This window comes from Anas acuta, chromosome 1, assembly GCF_963932015.1.
Source record: "Anas acuta chromosome 1, bAnaAcu1.1, whole genome shotgun sequence".
Classification (NCBI taxonomy): Eukaryota; Metazoa; Chordata; class Aves; order Anseriformes; family Anatidae; genus Anas; species Anas acuta.
The window spans coordinates 54,467,233-54,489,395 of record NC_088979.1 but is presented as its reverse complement, the minus strand read 5'-3'; the positions used below and the strand labels follow the sequence as shown (position 1 = coordinate 54,489,395).

The 22,163-nt window shown below is 41.8% G+C and overlaps 1 protein-coding gene across 9 annotated transcripts in view; it reads right to left on the bottom strand.

Moving 5' to 3' along the window:
- The window catches only part of FARP1 (FERM, ARH/RhoGEF and pleckstrin domain protein 1), a 193,779-nt gene that overhangs the window by 57,022 nt on the left and 114,594 nt on the right, over positions 1–22,163 (bottom strand). For all 9 annotated transcript variants that reach the window (XM_068677410.1, XM_068677412.1, XM_068677413.1 and 6 more), the window contains exons 3-6: positions 12,190–12,294; positions 6,691–6,733; positions 5,410–5,488; positions 3,045–3,142 (exon numbers count right to left, since the gene is read on the bottom strand). In XM_068677410.1, coding sequence (XP_068533511.1) covers positions 3,045–3,142; positions 5,410–5,488; positions 6,691–6,733; positions 12,190–12,294 — 325 coding nt within the window. The remainder of the gene's footprint in view (positions 1–3,044; positions 3,143–5,409; positions 5,489–6,690; positions 6,734–12,189; positions 12,295–22,163) is intronic.

The window sequence follows — 22,163 nt, the reverse complement described above, 5'->3', positions numbered from 1 at the left end:
CTTATTTCACCACTACACGATTTCTATAATGTTCTCCGCACTTGTCAACTGCAAATCCATTATCAAAATTGTCCTCTGGGCTTTCTAATTGCTTCTGAATTTGTTCTCTCTGACCTCGTACTCAGCATCTTTTCCTTCATCTCTCCCCAGACCTCCTTCTCCAGCTGAAATTTCTCTCCAGTAGCACTCCCTCTAGAAAAATAGGGAGCTGTATTTTGAATATTATCAGCCTTGCATATGTCTTCTTTAAAATCTTCCTGTGTGTTTTAGCCAAAGATTGATTCCCACTGATGCTCCCATTTTCTTATCTTGCAAGTGCTTTACACCACTCTCTGTATTCTGTCTGCATTAGAACTTCTGATGTGTCTCATGCTTTATATTCCAGCTTTTTCCCTTTAATCAGTCTGTCTTACAGATTACACATTTGCTGTATCAAAGTGTCCCCTCACTTCTAACACTTTCTACAATGCTTTTAAGGTGTTTTTAAACACAGTGTTTCAAATATAAATCTCATTCTGTAATATACATGCTAATTTAACAGAAACCTATTTGCTGTCATATTAGATTTCATAAAAAAATAACAGGCTATAACATTGGCATAAGCCTGTATACGTAAAATAAAGGTGCTTGGAATCAGATATCCCCCATGGAAACTGCCAGGAGGCACAGCATTGATAAGACATACAATACCTCATCTCCTACATTCTCAGTCCTTCCACTTTGATATCATTACTCTTATCAGCTGCCAAGTTTTATTTTTGTTGCAGACAAATATGTAATATTTTTTAGCTCCTAAATAATAAGCCAGAGAGAAAATAAATACAAAAGACAGCCATGTGGGTAAGACACAGCTACAGACTCATATCAAAGCAAATTTTCATAGAAAAATGTTCATGAGACACAAAATGGATGAATAAATGAGACAGCCACAAAGTTCAGGCTCAGGTTTTTATCAAACATTGTCACACAAAAATGGGGTGGGTAAAAAACATCAAAAAAAGTCGAAGTTACAGTCAGGAGATGGCGAGGGGAGCAACACTAAAGGGGCACCATGAGGCACCACATCCCTCTGCCCAAAGCATCAGGTCAGATTCTGTAGGTACTGTCTCACTTCTACATATGAATCTCTTGCCTCTCTCCTTCTGACAAGAGGGAAAAATTTGTTGTTTTTTTTTTCAGTACAGAAGTATCTTTCCTTACGCTCCAGAAGGAGAGTACTACTTGATTCCTAAAATCACAGTTCAGAAATCAATCTGCACATCAAGCTCACAGGTAAAAGGGACAAAGAACTAAAACTATCTCAAGAGCACCGTGATCATTTCCAAGAATTGAGGAAAATTACTTGATTCAACAGTATAATACATCTCAGCAGCACAAGAGCAATGGTGGTGATTTGACGTTTTTGTACACTTTAAAATTAAGGATTCTTGTATGCCTGCATGGCCATTGTTTGGGGAGAATGGCCAAGTGTATGATGGAGGAATTTTGAAAAACACTCAGTAAAACTTACATTTGACTATGCAGGGATGGGAAAGGGAAAGAGAAGGCTTGTAAAGGTGAAAGGACATCCTGGGATTTTATCCTTTTAGGCTGCTGCTTTAGGAAAACAAGCTAGTGGTTGTACTCAGCAGCTCAGGCACCAGAACTGTAGATAGCTCAGTAAAGAATTTAATTGATTAATCAATGAGAGTAAGACATGAACTAAGATCTAAGTAGAAGTCGTACAGACAATAACACATACAGATCAGGAGAATTCAAAAGAGGATGATCATAAAGCAGCATCTCTATGACAGACACGTGTATTAGGGTATCCTCTCCCCAACATCTTTCTTAGGTGCACAGACATCTAGTAGGGAGACCCGTCCTCCTAGAATTCAGTGTAAGAAGTGATACTCAATTTCCCCAAAATAATCAAGACATTTTTTCCTTGAGACGAGAGGAAGTTAGAATTAGCTTAACCAAGGAAAGAACTACAGCTGGTGTACTGGACACCATAACAGGAAAAACTAAGACACAAAAAGCTTGCTAGCTAAGGATTACATATATATATATATTTTTTTTAAGGCTGCTGCAAAAATGCTCAGTTTTCAAATGGTTTGAGGAATACAAAATTTCATAGAGGCTGCTGTACAGCCCTTTATTGCTCCTAAACCACTCTGGGCAGTGATGACCATGGCAAAAAGAAAACCACGCAATACCTGCCTTTCCAACAGCACTTGATGAGAAACTAACCTAACACTCAGACTATGACAAAGGATCATGAGATTTATTCATCACTAAAGAACTTCCGAACATCTTTGTTGACTGCAATTTCAACAAAACAGCATTTCACTGGAAATATGCAATACTGAATTGTACAATGACCATTCAAAACAATAGTTTATTATGACCATCACACATGCTATTAAGTGTTTTTTCCTACTCTTACTCTCAATAAAGTCTTGAAATGGAAAACGTACACTGCCTTTCAAATGATTTTGAAGCTAGAAGAAGCTTCAATATGGTGAACTAAGTTAATGCATGGGTCTACAGACCAGTCTAATTGGTATACTTTGCAATTAAAAAGAAAAGCTTAAAATCGACTCTCCCCTCTCCCCCCAGTTTCCTTGTGCCTTAGTAGGACTTAGGACTGTGCCTTAGGCTGGCATTCTAAGCATGTTTATTTACTACATTCTCTAGACAGCACACAGATCTCCAGGAATTTGAATGCTCTGATGACATGGTACAAGGTTAAATATAAATAATGATGCAGGAATTCAGGAGAATTCATCTTGTTTGTTATTGCCTACAAAGTTTGCTTTTAAAAGGATTCAAGGCAGACCATCAAACTTGTGCTTTAAAAATGCAAATCTGGTGTCCAGGAGCTCAATTTTATTTATGAGAGTAATTTTTCTGTATTTTAATGCTATTATACAGAAATATCATAAATTGTCCATACGGCTTAAGCCTGTCTCCCACCAGCTGCTAGCAGGTAATGCAGCAAAACACGCCCAACCAATTTATCCTGTTTATCATCCTGGAAAAGAAGAAAGAAGCAAACTTACACTGTACTATGTGTGAGATTAAGAGGGCAGTGCTGGTATCATTACACGTTAGCCTTCCCTGTGCCAGGTCCTGCTTCACTTGCAATGCAAATAGGTACCTGCAAAACAAACACGAACAAAGAGTTACACGAAGCAGGAGGGAAAGACAGAAAAGTATCCATTTTTTTCAACAGGTTCCTTTCACTTTTTGGCATCTACAGAAGCAATCTGAATTTCCTAAGTTTAGAGGCTAAATAAAATGTAACAGGTACTGTATTACAGCCATTTGTCTTACATGGTTGCTGCTATGCAGAACCATGGTATCTCTCTTTCTCACTCTCCTTTTCTCTCTATTTTAACCAGATCAATGAGATCTGGAAGTGGCAATGGAAGTAAATGTGACAGCTATTACGTGCTCAGCAACTATACCACAAGCAGCACAAGATAATGGGCCTGCTTGTAACTATGAAGAAACACCAGATAAACCAGTGATTTAGCATTATCACTAAGTTCTTGTAGAAGAGAAGGGGAACTTTAAAGTTTCCACCTTGGCACTCACCTGGAAATGAGAAGCAAGATCACCATTGTACTACTCTAGCTAGCTCCGATACTTTGCAGCCCCGTTACCTGTACCACCACCAGCCGTATTTAACATATTCGCTTCCAAACAAGCCACGTGGGGCAATTCAACAGCCTACGTGCATGGACATCACAGGTCCACAACACTATTTCAACATTTACATTTTCTCTAGCTTCTACAGGACTTAAAATATCTCAGTTCCACTCCATAACAAATGCTTCTCTAGAAAAAAAATGACCTAATAGTGAGCATTTCCCCTATACTTGGTATGTAACCCAAATTGGACAGGCACCTTACTTAACAAGCCTTCCAATGATCACAGTTCCTCCTTGGAATTCCTTCTAGGATCTCAACAGTTTTTACTAATTACTGTATTTAATTTTTGTACTAATTTCCCGTATTTTAATATATTCAGTGAGAAGCTCTAATTTGAAAAGTGAGTTTCTGAATGAGATGAAGGTAAATTAAATGAAAAATGCAAACTGAGTTGAGAGAATGGAAGCTAACATGCACAGTACATGAAATAATATAGCAGATCTAAATAACATCCTTTTGAAACCTCCAGACACCTGCCTTACCATATAAAATTCACCCCAGTTGAAGAATAAAGCACACTAATGTTATATTCTCTGCTCTCCAAGTGATGAAGCAGTTCCCTGTGGAAATTCTTTCACATCTTACACACCGCTGTGTACATACATTCAAGGGCCCTAGCACACACATTTAAAATCTAACTAAAAAAGTCATTAAGATTCAGAGACACGTCTCCAGGCACAGGAAGAGATCCCCAAAAATCAATTTACAGTGCACATTCTAAGCAGCTGATATGCAGAATATCTACTGAGAAACAGAATGTTTAATTAGTAACACAGCAATGTGAATTTTCATTCATTCCTTTATTTTTACTCAGTCTTTCAAGCAAATATTCCTTCTTCCTACTTTTCCACTTTTCTCTGCCCAAGCCAGTGAGAGTTTTGAATCATTTTTTTTTCTCCCCATTGCATTGCTCTATTACCAAACCAAGACAGAGATAAACACTGAACACCACAAAGGTGGACTTGTTCTTTATAAAGCAGGTTATGGAGATACAAAAGCTCCTTGTAAAAGACGACGTCACCTTAAGGGAAGATTAAAAGTAAAAACTAAGAATGAAAATACTGAACCAGAACAGAAAAAAATGTAATTACAAAAATACTAACTGCAGACCTGATAAAGAGTTGACAAGTTTCAGTGATAAAATACTGTAATGAAATGGAGTGTTTTTGACTAAAAAGAAAGGCCTTGCTAATGAGGAAAAACCTTACTAGGTCCCTCATATGTGTATTGACATACAGAGAAATACGATCCATCTCTTCTCCATGCCAACACAGCATGAAATTTAGAGCTCAAATCAGGTTTCTAAAGAGCCTGAAAATAAACACATCCTTAAAGAATTCTATCTTTAAGAAATACATGTCTATCCTTGTCTACTTGCCTCTTCCTCTTCATTTTATTCCCTCTCTTTTCCATTTCTGCATCTCTGAAGTCCCAGTTCCAGACACTGGCTACATAAATAGGGTCCCCCAGCTGCCTCAACTTGGCAAATCCTGCAGGACAACTCTGTCCCAAACATGAGTGCAGAGTCACACGTGTCCCTCAGTATAGAGAAGTGCCCCAGGGCACTCAATGGTGGGGAAATAACATCAAGTTAATTTGGAGAGGGAGCCATTGATCCCATCATCTTACCCTATGATCTCAGCTCCCATGTTCTCCCCTCTGCCCACCAGCAATTTAACAGAAAAATAGTACGGTCACACAACTACTAACCTTGTCAATTCCTCCTGCAGCTGAGCGTGGTCAGGTGGGAAGAATTTTACCACAAATTTTACAACAACATGCTTCGGTCCTAGGGGAAACATCAAAGGAGGTTAGGGATACGTTTGTAACACGCCAGCCAAATTTTATGACACAGAATGATGCACAAGGGATATGTGGAGTCTGCAGTGCATACATATACACACTAACCTCCCATCCTTTGTCAGTATTTTTGACGCTCTTCAGGTTATTTAGAAATGACGAAATAAAACTTATACAATAAAACAATAAACACAATGAAACAGAGCAATGAATAAGCACAATAAAATAGAACAGACACTTGGTGGAGGGCTACTCTGCCAAAACCAAGTCTGGTTTTAGTAATTGTATCAGTTGATCCAGTAACATATACTAAGTGTGTCTATTACCCTTGATTCAGAACAGGAGGGAGCTAAATACAGTCTGGTTTTCAACTCCAGCAGCAAATTACTATTTCTGTGCTAACAGCAGCACATTTGTTCTGACTCTTATAAATAGAGTAAGTCACAAACTGGGTCCAGTGACAACAGGAGCAGCGCATCTCTCATGTGAGAGGGAGGGTTTCCAGAGAATATACCAATACTAACCTGACCAGAAAGGCACCTAGTGGTGAAGCTCAGGAAATGAAGACCTTTAGTGATATTTGACAGGGAAACAGAATCACCAAAACCTTTCTTGTTTACTCCTCTTCCCAAAGCTGATGGCTATGCACAATTTCCTTTTCTCTCCCACCGCAACGTTCCCTGACCTCCCTAGCCCAGCCATTTTCTCCTCTGGGGCTAAGACATTTCCAAGTGCTGCAGCAGTGCCCCTGTTAGCCGTCACAAATTTGCCTGGTCCTTCCCATTAGTAACTTCTTCCAGTTCTTTTTCTTTTATCCTGATTACGGTATTTCAGGAACGTGTGCTCCCTCAAATCCTGCTTTATTGCATCCTTTTTCTCTGCAAAACTGTTCATTACCTCAGTGCTCCTAGTGCCTAACTAAACCTTCTCAATCTGCCGCTGGCTCAGCCCTGTCAATATAAAAGGCAAAACCAGAGGCGTTCGATGTCTGTGTGCTTTGCAGAACTTGCTGCTGGGACACAATTTCACAGCAAGCGCCATACGTCTCTCAAGGTCAGAACAGAAATAAGAAATAATCCAAACAAAATTCAGAAAAGGATGTTGAGAAGATAAAGGTACCAACTGACAGAGTACTCACTTACTTGGCTGCTCTTGAACCAACATAATAAATGTCAGTAAGGAAGTACTTACTTCTAATCTGTTTCATAACAGGCTTCAAAAGATCAAGCCACACCTGAAAACAAAAAGAAGGTGATGTTATAAACTCTAAACAAATGCATTTTTCATTGCATCAGATTTTAGATTTGCTTTTACTTATCTCTTTTTTTCCAGTGTGGGTTTTCTCCCCAGAACTCTTGAAGATGCTCAGGAAAAAGTGTTGTGCTGGGGCATAGCTTTTGCAACAGTACAAATTCAGGGAGCTGGGAACACTGACATTTTCCCTTTACTTGTCTCAGATACCAACCGTCGCAGCATGTTTGGTCAGCAGCCCTTCATTTTGTGGAAAAGTGAAAAGAAGAAGCTGAGAAAAAGACAGTCCTGTGCTGTCCCCGTGGTCCTCACTCAAATTAACTTTATACAGATCTGGGATTTCTGCTTCCTACAGATCTGGGCAGCTCAGGCCAATGCTTTCTTAATTGGGTGCAGTGCAACTTCAGCAAATAGTTTATTTTCATCTGTTTTTTTAACAGCCTGCTTTTTCTGGACATCGCATGCGTCTTTCCTTTGGATTTCAAAAGAGAAGGACTGGATTGAAATGGCGCGTTCAAAGCTTAAAAGCCCACTCTGTAGTCTGAATCAAAAGGGCCCGGACGCATCACCTATCCACCCGAGGCAGCCTGCAGAAAGCCCGGGGAGAATCACACACAAGATAAAAGCCAAATGACACGCAGGAACCGGGGAAGTGTGACAGCTCGCCGAATTCAGCTGATAACCGTGCCCGAGACTTGTGTTTTGTTATCGCACTGAATTGCAGGGAGCCCCTTCCTTAGAGACTTCTGGAAGCTGCGGACGAACTTCCTACAGCCCTCACAAAGGTTAAAGCCATTAAAAAACAAATCAACCGAGTCTTCCCCCAGGGAAAAAATCTATATTTAAATGAATGCACCTTTGACCTTGAATAATTTTAGGTTGCGCAGAGACTGAAACACGCTCAAAATACCCATTTTAGAAAATCACCTGAGAAGCCAGACAGAAGCAGGCCTGCCTGGCTGCTGTAGCAGTGCCAATGCTGTTTGCTATTTTCCTAATCACCATAGGAGTGCTTGCAATTAGCAAAGAGCTCACATTCCTGCCCTGTTACACTCCCTAATGTTTCTCAATGGAATTCTTTTTATGTTTCGCAGCCTGTGAAAGTCTTTTTCTCTGGAAAGGCTCAAGAAGCTTGGTTATCCAAGAATAGGAAAACAGTGTTTATCACCTGTTAAACTCGTTCTGACACTTTTTGGCATTTCGGTAACTTAAACTGTTTTGTTTCAGAAAGTTGGCATGGACGTAAGCTGCAACGAAGGTCAGGATCTTTGCCAAGCGTAGCGGAGAAAAAAAAAATCCTGAATATGAAACAGGCAATTTACAAGAATAAGGGAGTCATATTTTTGATCCCAAAAAAATGTCTCCCAGAGGAAGTTTATGATAAAGCATGAGCACTGCACGTACATCATTCCTTTCTCCGCTTTCCCAATCACCCTACGAGCAAGTCACAGCATCCTTTATCAGATCGGAAGGAGGGGCAAGATGAAGACCTCATCAGCGCCACCGAACCCAAGCAATCAAAACTTACACATCACGCGGCTCCCACCCTGTAGCTATGCACAGTCAGTCTGAGCTTGATTTATAAACTGGAAAAATACTGTGAGGATGCACTTAGGATTCCTGCTTTTCATTTTCTCTGCATCTACCAAGGCTAGATTCTTCATTTCTTAAACAAAATTGGGCATTCCATAATCATGACTGGATTTCTGCAGCTGGAGAAACGGGGCAGACATCAAGTGTGATGAAACTTTGTAAAAACCCAGGTTTGGCAACAATGCCTCATTTCCCCTTGTCCTGGGGTGCAGTGCAGCCCTCACACCCTGTGTTCACCTCCCATGCACATCTTCTCTGCTACATACATGGCAAACGAACACATCCAGCTGCCAGGCATCATGGCATGCAACTGGCAATGTGTGAAGCATGACGTCTGGAGCCCTGCATGTTGAAACAAACACAGCTGAACTGTGAATACATGGCTTCGTGTACATATCATCACATCTAAACAAATATGCTCCGAATATTTATTTTTCTTTTTACATTCCGTTCTACACCGGACGAGTGATCAATTCTCTTCAGATGATCTGAATATAAAATAGGCATGTGTGTTTTCTTTCTTAGATGTGAAACTAAATGCAATTTTTTATTTGCACAATGCTTGAATTCTACATTATGGCCCTTACAAAGCTCAAAAAGGTTTAAATCCCACAGGAACATTTACATCAACTGCATCACAGAAACTGGTAATTATGACTTAAATGTAAATACTGCTCTCACCCCGAATGCTGCTCCATACCAAAACAATGATTCATAATCAAATCTCTTGCTTTAAGAGCTTCTGTGAGCTGTTTCTAAAATGGATAGGATAGGATAGGATAGGATAGGATAGGATAGGATAGGATAGGATAGGATAGGATAGGATAGGATAGGATAGGATAGGATAGGATAGGATAGTTCAGTAGGAAGGGACCTACAAAGACCATGAAGTCCAACTCCTTGACCAACTCATGGCTAACCAGAAGTGAAAACAATTAATTAAGGGCATTACCCAGATGTCTCCTGAATACTGACAGGCAGGGGGCATCAACCACCTCACTAGGAAGCTCGTTCCTGTGTTTGAGCACCCTCACGGTAAAGAAATTTTTCCTTTGTCTAGTGTGAACCTCCCCTTTGTGCTGTTCCTGTGTGTCTTGTCATAGGTTACTAATGAGACCTGTGGTGGTTTTACCGTACTGGGCAGCTAAACCCCACAACCGCTCTCTCACTCCCCCTCCTTTAGATGAGGAGGGGGAGAAGTAAAGCAAAGAACAACTCACGGGTTGAGATAAGGATAATTTAATTAAAGGGAAATAATTATAATAATTAAATAAAGACTACCATGAACTAACAATTTAACTAAGGGGAAAATAAAAAGGGAAAGGGGAAAGGGAGGGGAAAAAAAAGGAAAATAAAAAGAAGGGAGGAAAACAAACAAACAAAATAAATGAAGGCTATATGGAAGTGCAGAGGAAAGAAATTACTCTCTACTTCCCACAAATGAGCGATGATTGACCACGTCCTTGAAGCAAGGCCTCAACGCACGCAGCCGGTGTTCGAGAGGAGGACCGACGTCTTCCAAACGAGAGCCCACCCCCCCCCTCTTCTTCCTGTTTCCCCCTTTTATTGCTGAGTGTGACATCACATGGTATGGAATATCCCTTTGATTGGTTTAGGCCAGCTGCCCTGGTGATGTTTCTCTCCTCACCTTTTGCCCACCCCCTAGGAGGGTTAGAGAAAGGCCTAATACTGTGCCACTGCTGCTCAGCAGCAGACACAACACTGGTGTGATAACACTGCTGTTCCAGCTACAAGTACAGAGTATGGCACTGTATGGGCTGCTGCCGGGAAAGTTAACATTCCAGCCAGACCCAATACAAGACCAGAGACCAGCACCTCCTTCTCAGTTTCCCCTCCTTGTGAATTTGCAGAGATCATTGGTGTCACCTCTCAGCCTTCTCTGTTCCAGACAAGCCCACCCAAGTGTCCTCACATCTCCTCACAGGACATGCCTTCCAGCCCTTTTACCAGCTTTGTTGCACTCCTCTGGATGCTTGCAAGGACCTCAACATCCTTTTTATGCTGTGGAGCCCATGCTGAAGACATTACTTCCACTGTATTTCACTATTTCGTGGGCACAGCTGACAAGGGGTGAGCTAGATCTGGGGATCTCCCCCTTTTTCAGAAGAAGAGACTGGACAAACTGGCAGACACACAGATCAGCGCTGTCAGATGCTTGGCTAATACTTCATTTTGCAAGGGTAGGGGCTGGATGAGTTACCATGCTTGATGTATGGAAGTATTGCCATGCATGTCAAACTGGGAACAGCCTTGGGGTTTTCTTTCAACCTTCCTCTTCATCACAGAGCCCCAGATCCCCCACTGAGATCATCTGGTTGTATTTCCAGCCTGCCACTGCAAGGGCCTCAGGCACTGGCAGCACCTCAATCTCTCCTGTGTTCTGCCTCGAGCAAATAAACCATTTTGTTTTCACAAGACTGCAAACTGTTAGTTTACTTCAGGTCTCTGAGCAAAACACAGAGGGTCATCTATTTGAAACTTAATGACCTGTGAAGTAGGGAAGGTCAATCAAGTGACCTTCTGTATTTTCTAGAAAACTAAAAAGCAACTGTATACACACACTAGAAGTTAGGATTTGTTTCAGCTTTATATACATGCATCAGGAATGTCAGCTTGTCACCACTAACATGGATGCTCTGTTGTAGTAGCACTGTAGAGTTGCACTGTTTTGAAGGGTCACATTAAGCTCTCAAGTTACCTACAGCATTAGCCAAGGATATTTGGCAGAATATGAAACTTTTTAGGAAGTTGTGTTTCATGCAAATCCAGGAGCAAACTGGATCATTTTTAAAGATCGATGTCCATTTTTCAAAATTTCCTCTTTAATTATAGTTAGCCAAAAGCTTTATGACCTGTAGCATTCAGTTAGAGTGCCTATGTTAGCCTTGCACTAAGGCATGACAACAGATTACTGCAGCAGCAGATAAATCCTCTTTGGCTTTTGGTTAAGAAATATTGCTTCTTAAAGTAATTTTATATAGAGACAGATACAGATATATTTATTTTCTAATTGCCCAAAGTCACCTCTTTTAGGTCAGGCAGGCTACATGTGCAGAACTCACTGAGCAGGCAGCAAATCCAGTATGCACCAGCATGTACAGGTCAAACAACCCAGACACCTGGCCCACATACCAGGAGGTCACACATGAAGTCTGAAGGGAAACAAACCTCAGAACAAAAGCTGTAATAGTCTGGGAAGTCATTCGACTTTGGCTTTTCTCTGCTACTGTTCCCACCCTGGAAGTATTAGTGCAATATCTGAATGCTGTCGGCACCTGCACTCGGAGTCCAAAGTGTGAGGACCAGCACACCTGCTGTGCTACACGGCTCCCCAGACAGGACTTTCAACAGTTTACTTATATATTTATCCTCTCCCCACCCCCCCTCTTTTTTATTAACCTCGTTATATTTTATCTAATCATCTTCCTGTCCCAAGATGTTTTTCATGGAACTGTGTCACAATCGTTGTTAACTTCTCTGTCTGCAGACTCCGCGCTCCAGATTATGCATGACTGTAAAATCAGAGCTGAGACTCTGCAGCAGACCAGCCTCTGGCTTCTCTACTGCAACTGATAAAGACGAAATGCCGTCCAACTCCTGTCTGAATTGGCTGCTATTTTCAACACAGATGAAACCTGACGGGACTAATCAGGTTTTAAAAACATTGCTTCAACTTCAGCAGGCAAGAACTGTACTGTTGTGTTTTTTTTTAAGTCTTATTTTTTTTTCTTTTGAAATTCAGCGTTAAACACACCTTGTAAGTAAGGAGCAGGAAGAGAGAATACAGTGTGTATGCAGATGAAAACCAGGTGAAAATTAACATACCATCATCTTTTTATGATCTGGAAATTCAAGACCAAAATAGTCGCCTTCAACAAGGTTCAGGTGGTTGCAAACAGCATCGTGCAAAACTTTCCCTGGAGCTCTTTGCTGTAAGAAGAAAACAAAGCCTAGGGTTAAGTGCTGCAGATTAACAAAGATGCTTTTAATTAGTGGCAGAAAAATTACTATGCTAAGAAGTTGTCCAGAAAACAGCACTGCCAATACAGCTTACAAAATCAGTGGTTATTTCAACCATACCCACAGGGCAGCTGAAAGTAATTACTCTAATTTTAAAGCTATGGAAAATATCCACCCATCCCTGGATGGCAGCTAAGAATGAACCTTTAGAGCATTTTTGGTTTGAGAGAAAAATACCATGAATTAGAAAATTGGTATGAAGCACCGAGGCTGGTCAAGGCTCCTCTGTGTTACTCTCGCAAGAGTTAATGAGTAAATCAGAGGAGTCAAGAGCAAGCATTTCCTTCTCCACTATAAAAGTCTTCTCACTACAAAGACCAGATGTTCTAGCCCAATATTAGCTCCCAGAGCTGCAGTTTTGCTGATTGTAAGGATTCTTCTCATCAGCACATCAGTTAAATCCACACCTGCAGCAAATACGGCAAATTACAGCTCACCAGCAATTCTTTGGCAGAAAACCCACACTTTTTCAGTGAAAAAGGCCAATCACTGAAATCAAATATTTTTGTTCTTCGCAGAAATGCACCTATTTTAACTCAAGAGTCCCTGAAAAAGAGATCTCCGCTCACTTGAGAATAAATAATAGCCCACTAAACGGCACAAACTCCACCAGCACAAGAGACCCATGTTCCTAATTACACCCCAGCCGAGTGCCCTTGCAGAGTGCCCTTGCACTCAACCCACAGACTCGCCCTTTCCCTTTCTGCCCAGTAAATAATTATTAGAGCAAAACGAAACAGCAGAAACACAGTGAATGAAAGAAAACCATGTGAGGCAGGCTGTTGGGTTGGTGAGCTGAGTCAGGAAGGGCAAACCTGAGCTCAGGTCCCGGCATCTCCTGGCCGTGCCCTTACCAACAGGCTTACTGCATAGGAGTTGTGAGAGGTAAATAGGCGGTAGCGAGGCTTGAGCAATAGAAAGGATGCCCTTTTTCTGCTGCAGGACACAGTGACCTGATACATCAAGGCTGGCTGGTTTTGAGAGTGAAGTTGGAAGTGGAAAGCCAAATTCACCTCCTAGGAACTTGCTGAGCAGGTTTGTGCCCCGGGTACTCGCATTGCCTCTAACAGACCTATTGCTCCATGAACTGTTTGTTCATGTTACCCACAGCAAATGTTGGCCTTACGAATGCTGTTGGAAAACAGACGGAGAACAATCAGAGAGCAGCACTCATTTTTCAAGCATTCATCACAACCAACCTCGCTGTAACTGCAATAGTTCATCCCCAAACGCCGAATGAGGACAGAGAAGGAGAGAGGAAAAAAAAGAATCTGATGCAACACCATGTAAAATAAAACTTCAGTGTGAATATATCTGAATGGTCTCACTTCATGTTCTCCAGCTTGGTTACACTGCAAACATCTGTGATGACCAACACCCAGCCTGCGCCAGCCCCTGCGCCCCGTGTCTCCTAACCGAGTTTCCCACATTTTCCACTCCATCTCCTGCTGTACGTAGGCACGCCCAAACATACGTCATCTTTCAGTGAAAGGGCTTCCCAGTAAGTGCATTTTGTTAGAGGCAAGAGAATATTATTAAAAAGATGCTCGACCTAGCGTAATAACTCTAGTAGTTCGCTACACTGAAAATACACTGATGGAGAAACTTCAGGCAAATGCTCCTGCTGCTAGAGAGCAAAAGGCCATGTTTAAGAGCCTTCTTCACTGAAAGAGTCAGATGGTATCTGGCACAGCTCAAACTGCATCGTTCCTCCCAGGAGAACAGGTGCCTCCAGGAACAGGCAGGTCTAGGACCACCAGAGCCCACATGCACTACCCCACCGCATAAGGTTAGCTGAGGAGAGCTGGCCCGTCTGATCTCAGACCACGAGTAAAAGCAGCTGATTAAAACCTGCTGGGTGTTTTCTGAAAATTTTTTTTTTTTTTACTTCTATGCATCTAGACAACAGAACGGCAGTCTTGTAGCATTTATGTCACTCGGCATTTTCTCTGAAGCGTGTCTCAGTAACATGAAATGCTTCTTACTCGAGTATTTGTAAATAAGATTATCATTCTAAACTCATCTTAGCTTTGATCAGTCCAAGTCAGAATAAAATCTGGCAGTTTATTCGAGGGGAAACACTGTGCATATAAAACCCACTGAGATTTAGAGCCTGGTGACGCTCCTGGTCTTGCAGGACCAGAAGGAGAAGTACGACATCCAAAAATGCAGCAACTCCCTGGTCTTACAGAGATGTTGATTCAGGGCAGTTCCATGACATCCCTACTAAAAAATTTAAACACGATAAATTAAAATCTCCGTCTGCTGGGTGAGGAACCAAAACAGCAGGCACTGGAGGCGCAGGAAACCCCAGCTGACAGAGGAAGCATTCAGGGTCGAGTGTGCCACACCAGGGGCAGCATCAGCAGCCAGCAGTTGTGTCTGACTTCAGCGTGCTTACAAGGCCTATGGGACAACACAAGTCTTCTCCAGAACGTGGGAGGCATTTTCCAACCAGCAAGACGCCTGCCTCAGGCACTGAGCATGAAGACAAAGCTTCATCAGCTCCCGTCCCATGGCTCTGTGGCTGCACCTGCACCTCACAAGCTGAAGTTTGGCCACTTTCCCTGCTCCGCGTTGGTGTGGGCCTCATCTGTGAGGCCCCAGGAGCTCCCCACAGCTTATAGAAGAAGGGCCTTCTCCAGCCATGGTGCAAAAGCACAGGCCTCTTCTCAGTAGATGCCCATCATGAAAACCTCACATGCTGAGGAGAGGGAAGGCTCAGAAGGTCATCGATGTGGCCAAACACTGAGGGCAGGGGGAAAGGGAGCCAAAAGACCTATCCAAAAGGCTCTCCCTGAGCCTCATTGAATAAGAGCTCCCACCAGGGAGGGAAAGAGCTGACCTGAAGGTGAAGGTTAAGAGGAGGACGAGGCATGCAAGTGGGATGTTGACATAGAAGCTGCTGTGATGAAGGCTGGTGGCAAGACCATACCTCCAGACCATTAGCTATTGTGGATACCCCCCAGCTAGAAGGTGGGGAGGGAAACAAAGCAGGGAAGCTGCTGCTGCAGGTGGCAGTGCCCTGCTTCTATGTTTGTTGACAGCCAGATTCACATTTAATCATAGAAGCACAGAATCATCTAGGTTGGCAAAGACCTTCAAGATCATCAGATACAACCATCAACCTGACTGACCAAGTCCCTTCACTAAATCATGTCCCTTAGTGCCACATCCACGTGTCTCTTAAATACAGGGACCCCACCATTCCCCAGGCAGCCCATTCCAATGCTGGACCACCCTCTCAGAGAAGAAATTCCTCTTAATATTCAATCTAATCCTCCCCTGGCACAACGTGGGGGCTGTTAATCAGTGAAGAAAGGCTGCAGCTCCTGAGGGCAATGCCTCCCATCCCAAAAAACCCATCCACATACATTGGCAGTGAACTTTTCCTAAGCGATACAGCTGTGCTTTTACTCTTGATGACAAGTAGCCCAGACACCTGTTTTACAGAGTTCGGTTAAGACGAGGTGAATCCCAGCCATGCTGACAGCAGGGAATTGCTGCTATTCTCTTGAGGTGGTATTTAGCTACACCAAAATAACACTCTAATTTTATTACACTGAAAAGAAGCTCGCTGATTTCAAGCTACACATCCTTATTGCTTAATACTTTTTGAACTGGCCTTTCATTTAGCTCTGTAAAATTACATTTTAAAAGTCACTTTACATTTTCAGGGAACGTCAGGCCACTAACTTCTAAATTATGAATAATGTGCATCACATTTAGCTGCAAGCTATGAAGGTACCCAAAGCAGCAAGCCTTACACATTGTGCATTCAGTATTTGCTGTCTGCTCATTATTTCAGTCTTATTCAATTTCTCCTCCTTCTCCTCCCACTAAAATCCAAAACAGTAAGTTGCTTATGATCTTCCAGTGGTGAATATTTTAATAGATTTAACAATTCTTTAATGTTCCAGAGATCTACAATCTTTTTTTTAAAAAAAAAAAGTCTACATACTGACTTAGACCATTCTTTGGCACAGTCTGCAATACAGATTTTTTTTAAAAAAGGAAATTCACAGCAATATCTGGAAGACTTCCAAGACTTGAAAATAAGGGGGTTTGGACATATTCTTCTCACCCCCCTGCCAATTCATTTAGCAACTATTTCGCTAACCATCTACCTAATCAATGTGTCAGCTTATGACCAAAAAGTGATTTTAATATTTTTAATCTGTCTAGCCCACTTTCACCTGAAGTTTTTTTGTTTGTTTTTACATTACTGAGCAGTAACACCAGGTTAAAAAACAAATAAACAGCTTCTTTGGAACATCTGAAACATACCATCAGTATTTTGGTCAAAGTAAGAGCTTCATGTGGAAGCATAGTGTTTGCGTCTCTTCTTCAAAACTGCTGCAAATGGACCAGAAAAAAAGTGTTTTGTTTTGTTTCTGCTCTTGCTAGTGCATTTGTAACACCTGATAAGGAGAGAAAATAAATCCTTTACATTTATTCACACCTGCCATAATATAAAGGGAGACATTTCTTCCCTAATGAATATCCCTGTCACATTTTGAGTGCGTGAAACTGAAATGAGTCAACCTGGTCAAGATAAATATGTTAGAAATACTTAAATACTACATTGTACAACACTTAAACACAAAGTTTAAAAACTATTTGTTCTTTCAGTAGAAATTGCCCTAAAAAATGTATTTCTGTTTAGTGTGATTCCCAAATTATTTTTTATTTCCGTTTAACAACTGAATTAAAATGATAGTGAAAACTTCCCCCAGTATTTTCGTATTTCTGCCATAATAGACAGCCACAATCAATACTAAAAATAACAACCCCACATTCCTAACAGCATGAATTTTCTCAGTTATTTGAAGTTGTTAAAAATTATGTATGTATCTTCAGCTCTAAAAGGATGAAAAACCAACAAGTGTTCACGATAAGCAAATAGCATAAAAATAACCTCAAAGATGAGACCAAGCAACAGGGTTCTTAAACAAATAACCCTGACAAAAAATGTATACATCAAAGTAGGCTGGAAAACTGCTCACAGGAGAACAGTGCTGCTAGCATCTGAAGAGAAATTTCATATTTCATCCAGTTCTACTTTCTGCCATAAAATGAAGTGCATATTTCATATTTAACAAAAGTCTATTGCTCAAAAGGTGGGTTAAAAGCAGTGAGGACCGATCTGGGTGTTGCTGCTCGGGACCTAACACTGCCAAGACACTTGGAGATGCTCTGCCCTCTTTCTCCTCTCCTCGCTTTCAAAGTGTAGGTGTTAATCCTATAGGAAGGATTAGACGGCTGTAAAAATAGCTTCAGACCATAAAGATAGCTCTTACAGCTGGGCATACTAGTTTTTGCTCTACTGTCCAGCTTAGGCTGGGAAGTCCTGAAGAAGTGGTGTTCACCACGCTCTGCACACCAGGACCAAGTAACAGCCCATTGCTGCTGGGACACAAGAATTGGGATTTTAAAAAATCATTGCAGTCTGTCACATTTTTCATACCAAAAGCCAGCATGCCAGGGTCCCAGGGCACACAGTCACGTACTGGCAGAGAAGAAAGTCATACCCTGAAACGGAGCAGCCAGGCACTCTGGTCACTACATCGAAGCACACAACGCTCACTCTGCACCTACAGCCACAAGGTATCGACCCCCTTTGGAGGGATAATGTGAAAGGGGTACGTTTTCATGATAACCTAAAGGCACCTCATTGCTTTTTAAGATATTTTCCATCATAGCGTAGTGCAAGGCTCCACTCCTGGCATGTATCCCGCATGTTTTTGCACAGACTGCGTGCTGACCCTCAAAGGCAGGACTGAAGCCAAATGGAGTAACAAAATAAGTCTCTTATACAGCTTTAAAAAGGCAATTGATCATCTGCCGTGTATGTACAATAAGACTATTTAGTGTTCCCTTCTTGTTAGACTTCAGTGGACTGCTTTCCTACTTTATGCTCTCCACATAAGCTGCGTTCCCTTTCATACCAGTGCCTGCCTTTCATAGTCACTGATGTACGGTTTTATCCTTTGCTTGATTTTGTTGGTGGTGACAGGCTTTTAAACAGTACGACTGTAGAACATGGTGCTTTTTACTTCAGGTTTGTTTTACTTCAAATACCCGTCCTTAAAAAAATAAAAAACGCAGCTGCAAAGTTAACTCTTTTTTTCCTCACCTATCAGCTACGACAAACAAAATGATTTGAAAAATGACTATTTTAGGTATGTGTTTACTCACCGAAAATCAACACAGCGAGCAATTATGGAGGCAAAAATACAAAGAGAAAGAACTTAATAACCATTGCATTCACTCGCACTCGTAGCACCTTCTTCAAAGAAACATGTAATTTTCTACAGTTGAACGTGCAGAGATTTGTAACTGTAGTCACGCTCTTTTATTTCTGACTATGATAAACTGGCTTGTGCAGAGATATTTTCTAAAAAAGGCAAAAGCAGAAGGATTGTGCTGACTAGACTTCAAGCTCTCTTCTGATTCCCAAAATCAACTTTACCACAAATAGCCAACTGTAAAATTCAGGTGAACACTAAACACTTAACAAGAGAAGAAATTAAATATTACGTCTGCTTCTAAATAATCCTCTTTAATAGTTAAATAGAGTGGAAGGAAAAAGAAAAAAGATGATTTAGCAAAGCTGATGTAAAGTTGCATGATGAAACTATTTTCAGTTGTTCCCGATTAAGCCTTTTCTTGCAGCAGAGCCAGACCAACACAAAATTCAGCTACAGTAAATCCTCAAGTAACCACAGACCTCCATAATTACGGTAGAGTAATGCTGCTGGGATCGGAGACTCTGCTTGGCCTCTTTTTACTTGTCTTATAAAATGATGGCTTTATAACTTAATGGCAAATACATGCCATACTGTGTTATATATGCCAGTTCTTTGTGATAAAAACCAAGAAGAGATGTGCTGGGCAGCTTCTGAAGCAAGCCTTGCGTATCACAGGCTAACCTGTCAGCTCCAAGTATAACAATCCAGCCATCTTACTGCTTTGCAGCTCTTACCAATGCAAACTGATGTTAATAGTCGTTTTATTTCTCTTTATTACTCTACTTTCTACCTGATGAGGAGTTTGTTACTGCAGAGCCAGCAACAACCACCGCAAAACTAGTGGAGCCCTTTGTGCAGAAGAGCCTGGGGGAGAACGAGGCAGACCTGCAGCCCAGGCAATTTTCTCATCTGGTCACTCAAGGGACAAAATCACAGCACGATTTATTTCGTAGGTCCATCCCACTGTCACCAATTGCAAAGGAATCTGAACTTCTCATCAGCTACACACCACTAACTCTACAGACCAGGAACTTTAGTGATATGGTTTAGTGAAGGACTTGTTAGTGTTAGGTCAGAAGTTGGACTAGGTGATCTTGGAGGTCTCTTCCAACCTGGATGGTTCTGTGAACTAGTCATCCTTTGGCCACAGTAGTCTAAGCACACATCTGTTTATCCTGAAATGATAATCATGGTGAAAAGCATTAACAAAACATGTCATGAGCAGTTTCCCTGTTCTCTAGTTCCTTCAACTGCATTATAGCATTTTAGCTGATTGACATCTAGCCCTCAGTGAGGAATTACACCTGCCTTTAACTTTTATGTACTGATTTAAAAAAACTACATTTGACACACGTACCTAAGAATCACTGTTATCAGCTTAAAAGGAATGTTCTGATCTCCTCTGCTAATAAATTCAGCTGAAAAACTTAATTTGTGTCTGGCTAAAGACCCTCCACGTAATTCTACTGATGGAGACAATGCACGTCTTCACTTAAAACGTGAATGCTGTTTTCAGCAACTCCCCCAAAACCCAGCCCAAACATCAATAACAGGTCTACCTGAGCTAATTAGTTCTGAAAATTCCCAAGCCTTGTTTCTTGTACTACAGCCATAATTGGTAGCTGTCTAAAGATAGGTGTGAAATATTTGTGGGAAGTCAGTAACAGTTTAAAGCTGCCCAATTTCTCACCCCAACCATCCAATTCCTGGAGACTTCCAGTGGGAGACTCTTGCCAGAGCCACAGTCACTAAAACTAAATTACTTTCCTGCAACATCATTTCAAAGGCACACTGTGGACATGAAAAATTGAGACATTAAAAGAACAATGAAAAAACTTGCTAGAAATATGTCAGCTAACTCCCTAAATTAGCTGCTGCCGATGCTGAGTCATCTCTGCCTAATTTTCCTAGCAAAGCTGAGAAGTGGTTTGTGGCTGTGCTTTATCCCGCTAGCAAGGCAAACATCCACTGCTGGAAGAGACTATTTTCCTTTCTGAAGAGTGCCATCAGCACGACGAACTCCAGCTTCAGGGCTTTGACACCAAATGGGGATGACTTGCAAGAACCACAGCTGGCCCGTCACGAATTTCAGCTCTTGGAGTGAGTTTTGGGGCAGCTGCATGAAGCAGTGCCTTCCTTACCACCTGAAACAAGCTGAACGTAAGGAAAATGAAGGGCAACAATCCCTCCAGCTGGGTAGGTGGTGTCCCCAGCACGAGCTCTGCCCGCAGGGTTATGCCCCACAGCCGTCAGCAGCGCAGGGATGCCCGCAGCCCGGCCACGGCGCGTGCGCTGCGGCTGCCGGCCTCGGAAAACACACCGCAGGCTTTGTTTTCAGAGAACTTGATGTGAAGCTGCTGCAGCCTCATTTTTCAGCAAGTTTTCTTTATGGAAAGCTGTTTTTCCCGAAGCTGAGACTCTGGGAGAAAGTATATACCTGTCAAATAAATGTTGATATTGCTTTCCCTCCCTGCGAGCAAAAAAGTGAATGAATTTAACCCTCGGCCTCGGTGCTGTTTAGCAGCACACTGTGCTCCTTGTTTCTTCCGAAGAGCTGAAACCGAGGTTCAGAACACTCATTAAAAATACCTCGGATTGAATTTCATAGGCCACAACTTCTGAAAAGGAATATAATGGTACCATTCAGTGCGCTCGGTGTAATTCCGCAGTGTAGCAGCCAGCAAGTAATTGGGGATGGAAACCCCAATCTCGGTGACACCCCCCTCCCCCCGGCTTGCCTCCTGCTTTTCCACTCCTCTATGTTTCAAGGTAAAAAACATCTAATTACCTTCTCAGGTTTTCTTTCATTTTTCTTTTCTTTTTAAACATTAATTAGTGTTTTGAGAGGAAAATAAAAGCATTCTGTTGTTCAGGCCACTTTCTTTTCTGGTCTGTTTTCTTTGCCTGTTCGTTTTTCCTCACCTTGTTTAGCTACAAACAAACACTTTACTGAAATAAAGGAATGGGCAATTCTAACGTCATCAAACTAGAAAAGCAAAACCCTTCCATGCAGATCCGAAGCATGAGAATATACAGAGTTATGCCTACGCTGGGGTTACTAACTACAAAACCAGACTGAGATGCACGGTGGCTATTTGTTATTTTTATTTGAATGCATTTTATTTTAGCCATGATTCTAACAAAGCCCTTTGATGAAATGGTTTTAAATGTGAGAAGTCTTAGGCCCCCCCCCCCCAAAAAAAAAGACACAAAACATGAAATCCTAAATCTGAAGCAAAATCAAATGCAATAGCCAAAAGCTTCTCGTAATCTTTCTTCGGTCCTGCATGGCTCTCAACACGATCTCTAATTAAACTGAGCAAGCCCTGGCATCACCCAGTTGTACACATTTTCCTTTTTGCTTTACTGGGGGAAGGATGGTACAATTTAACAATAGGATGTAGAATTTTTCAAGACCAGATTGTGAGCTTGACAGTACAACCTTCGATTAAGCCTTCAGGCTACGGCTGCTGCTAGCTCTAATGCATTCACCCTAGCTCTTGCCGTCAGCCAGCCTGCTGCTCCAGC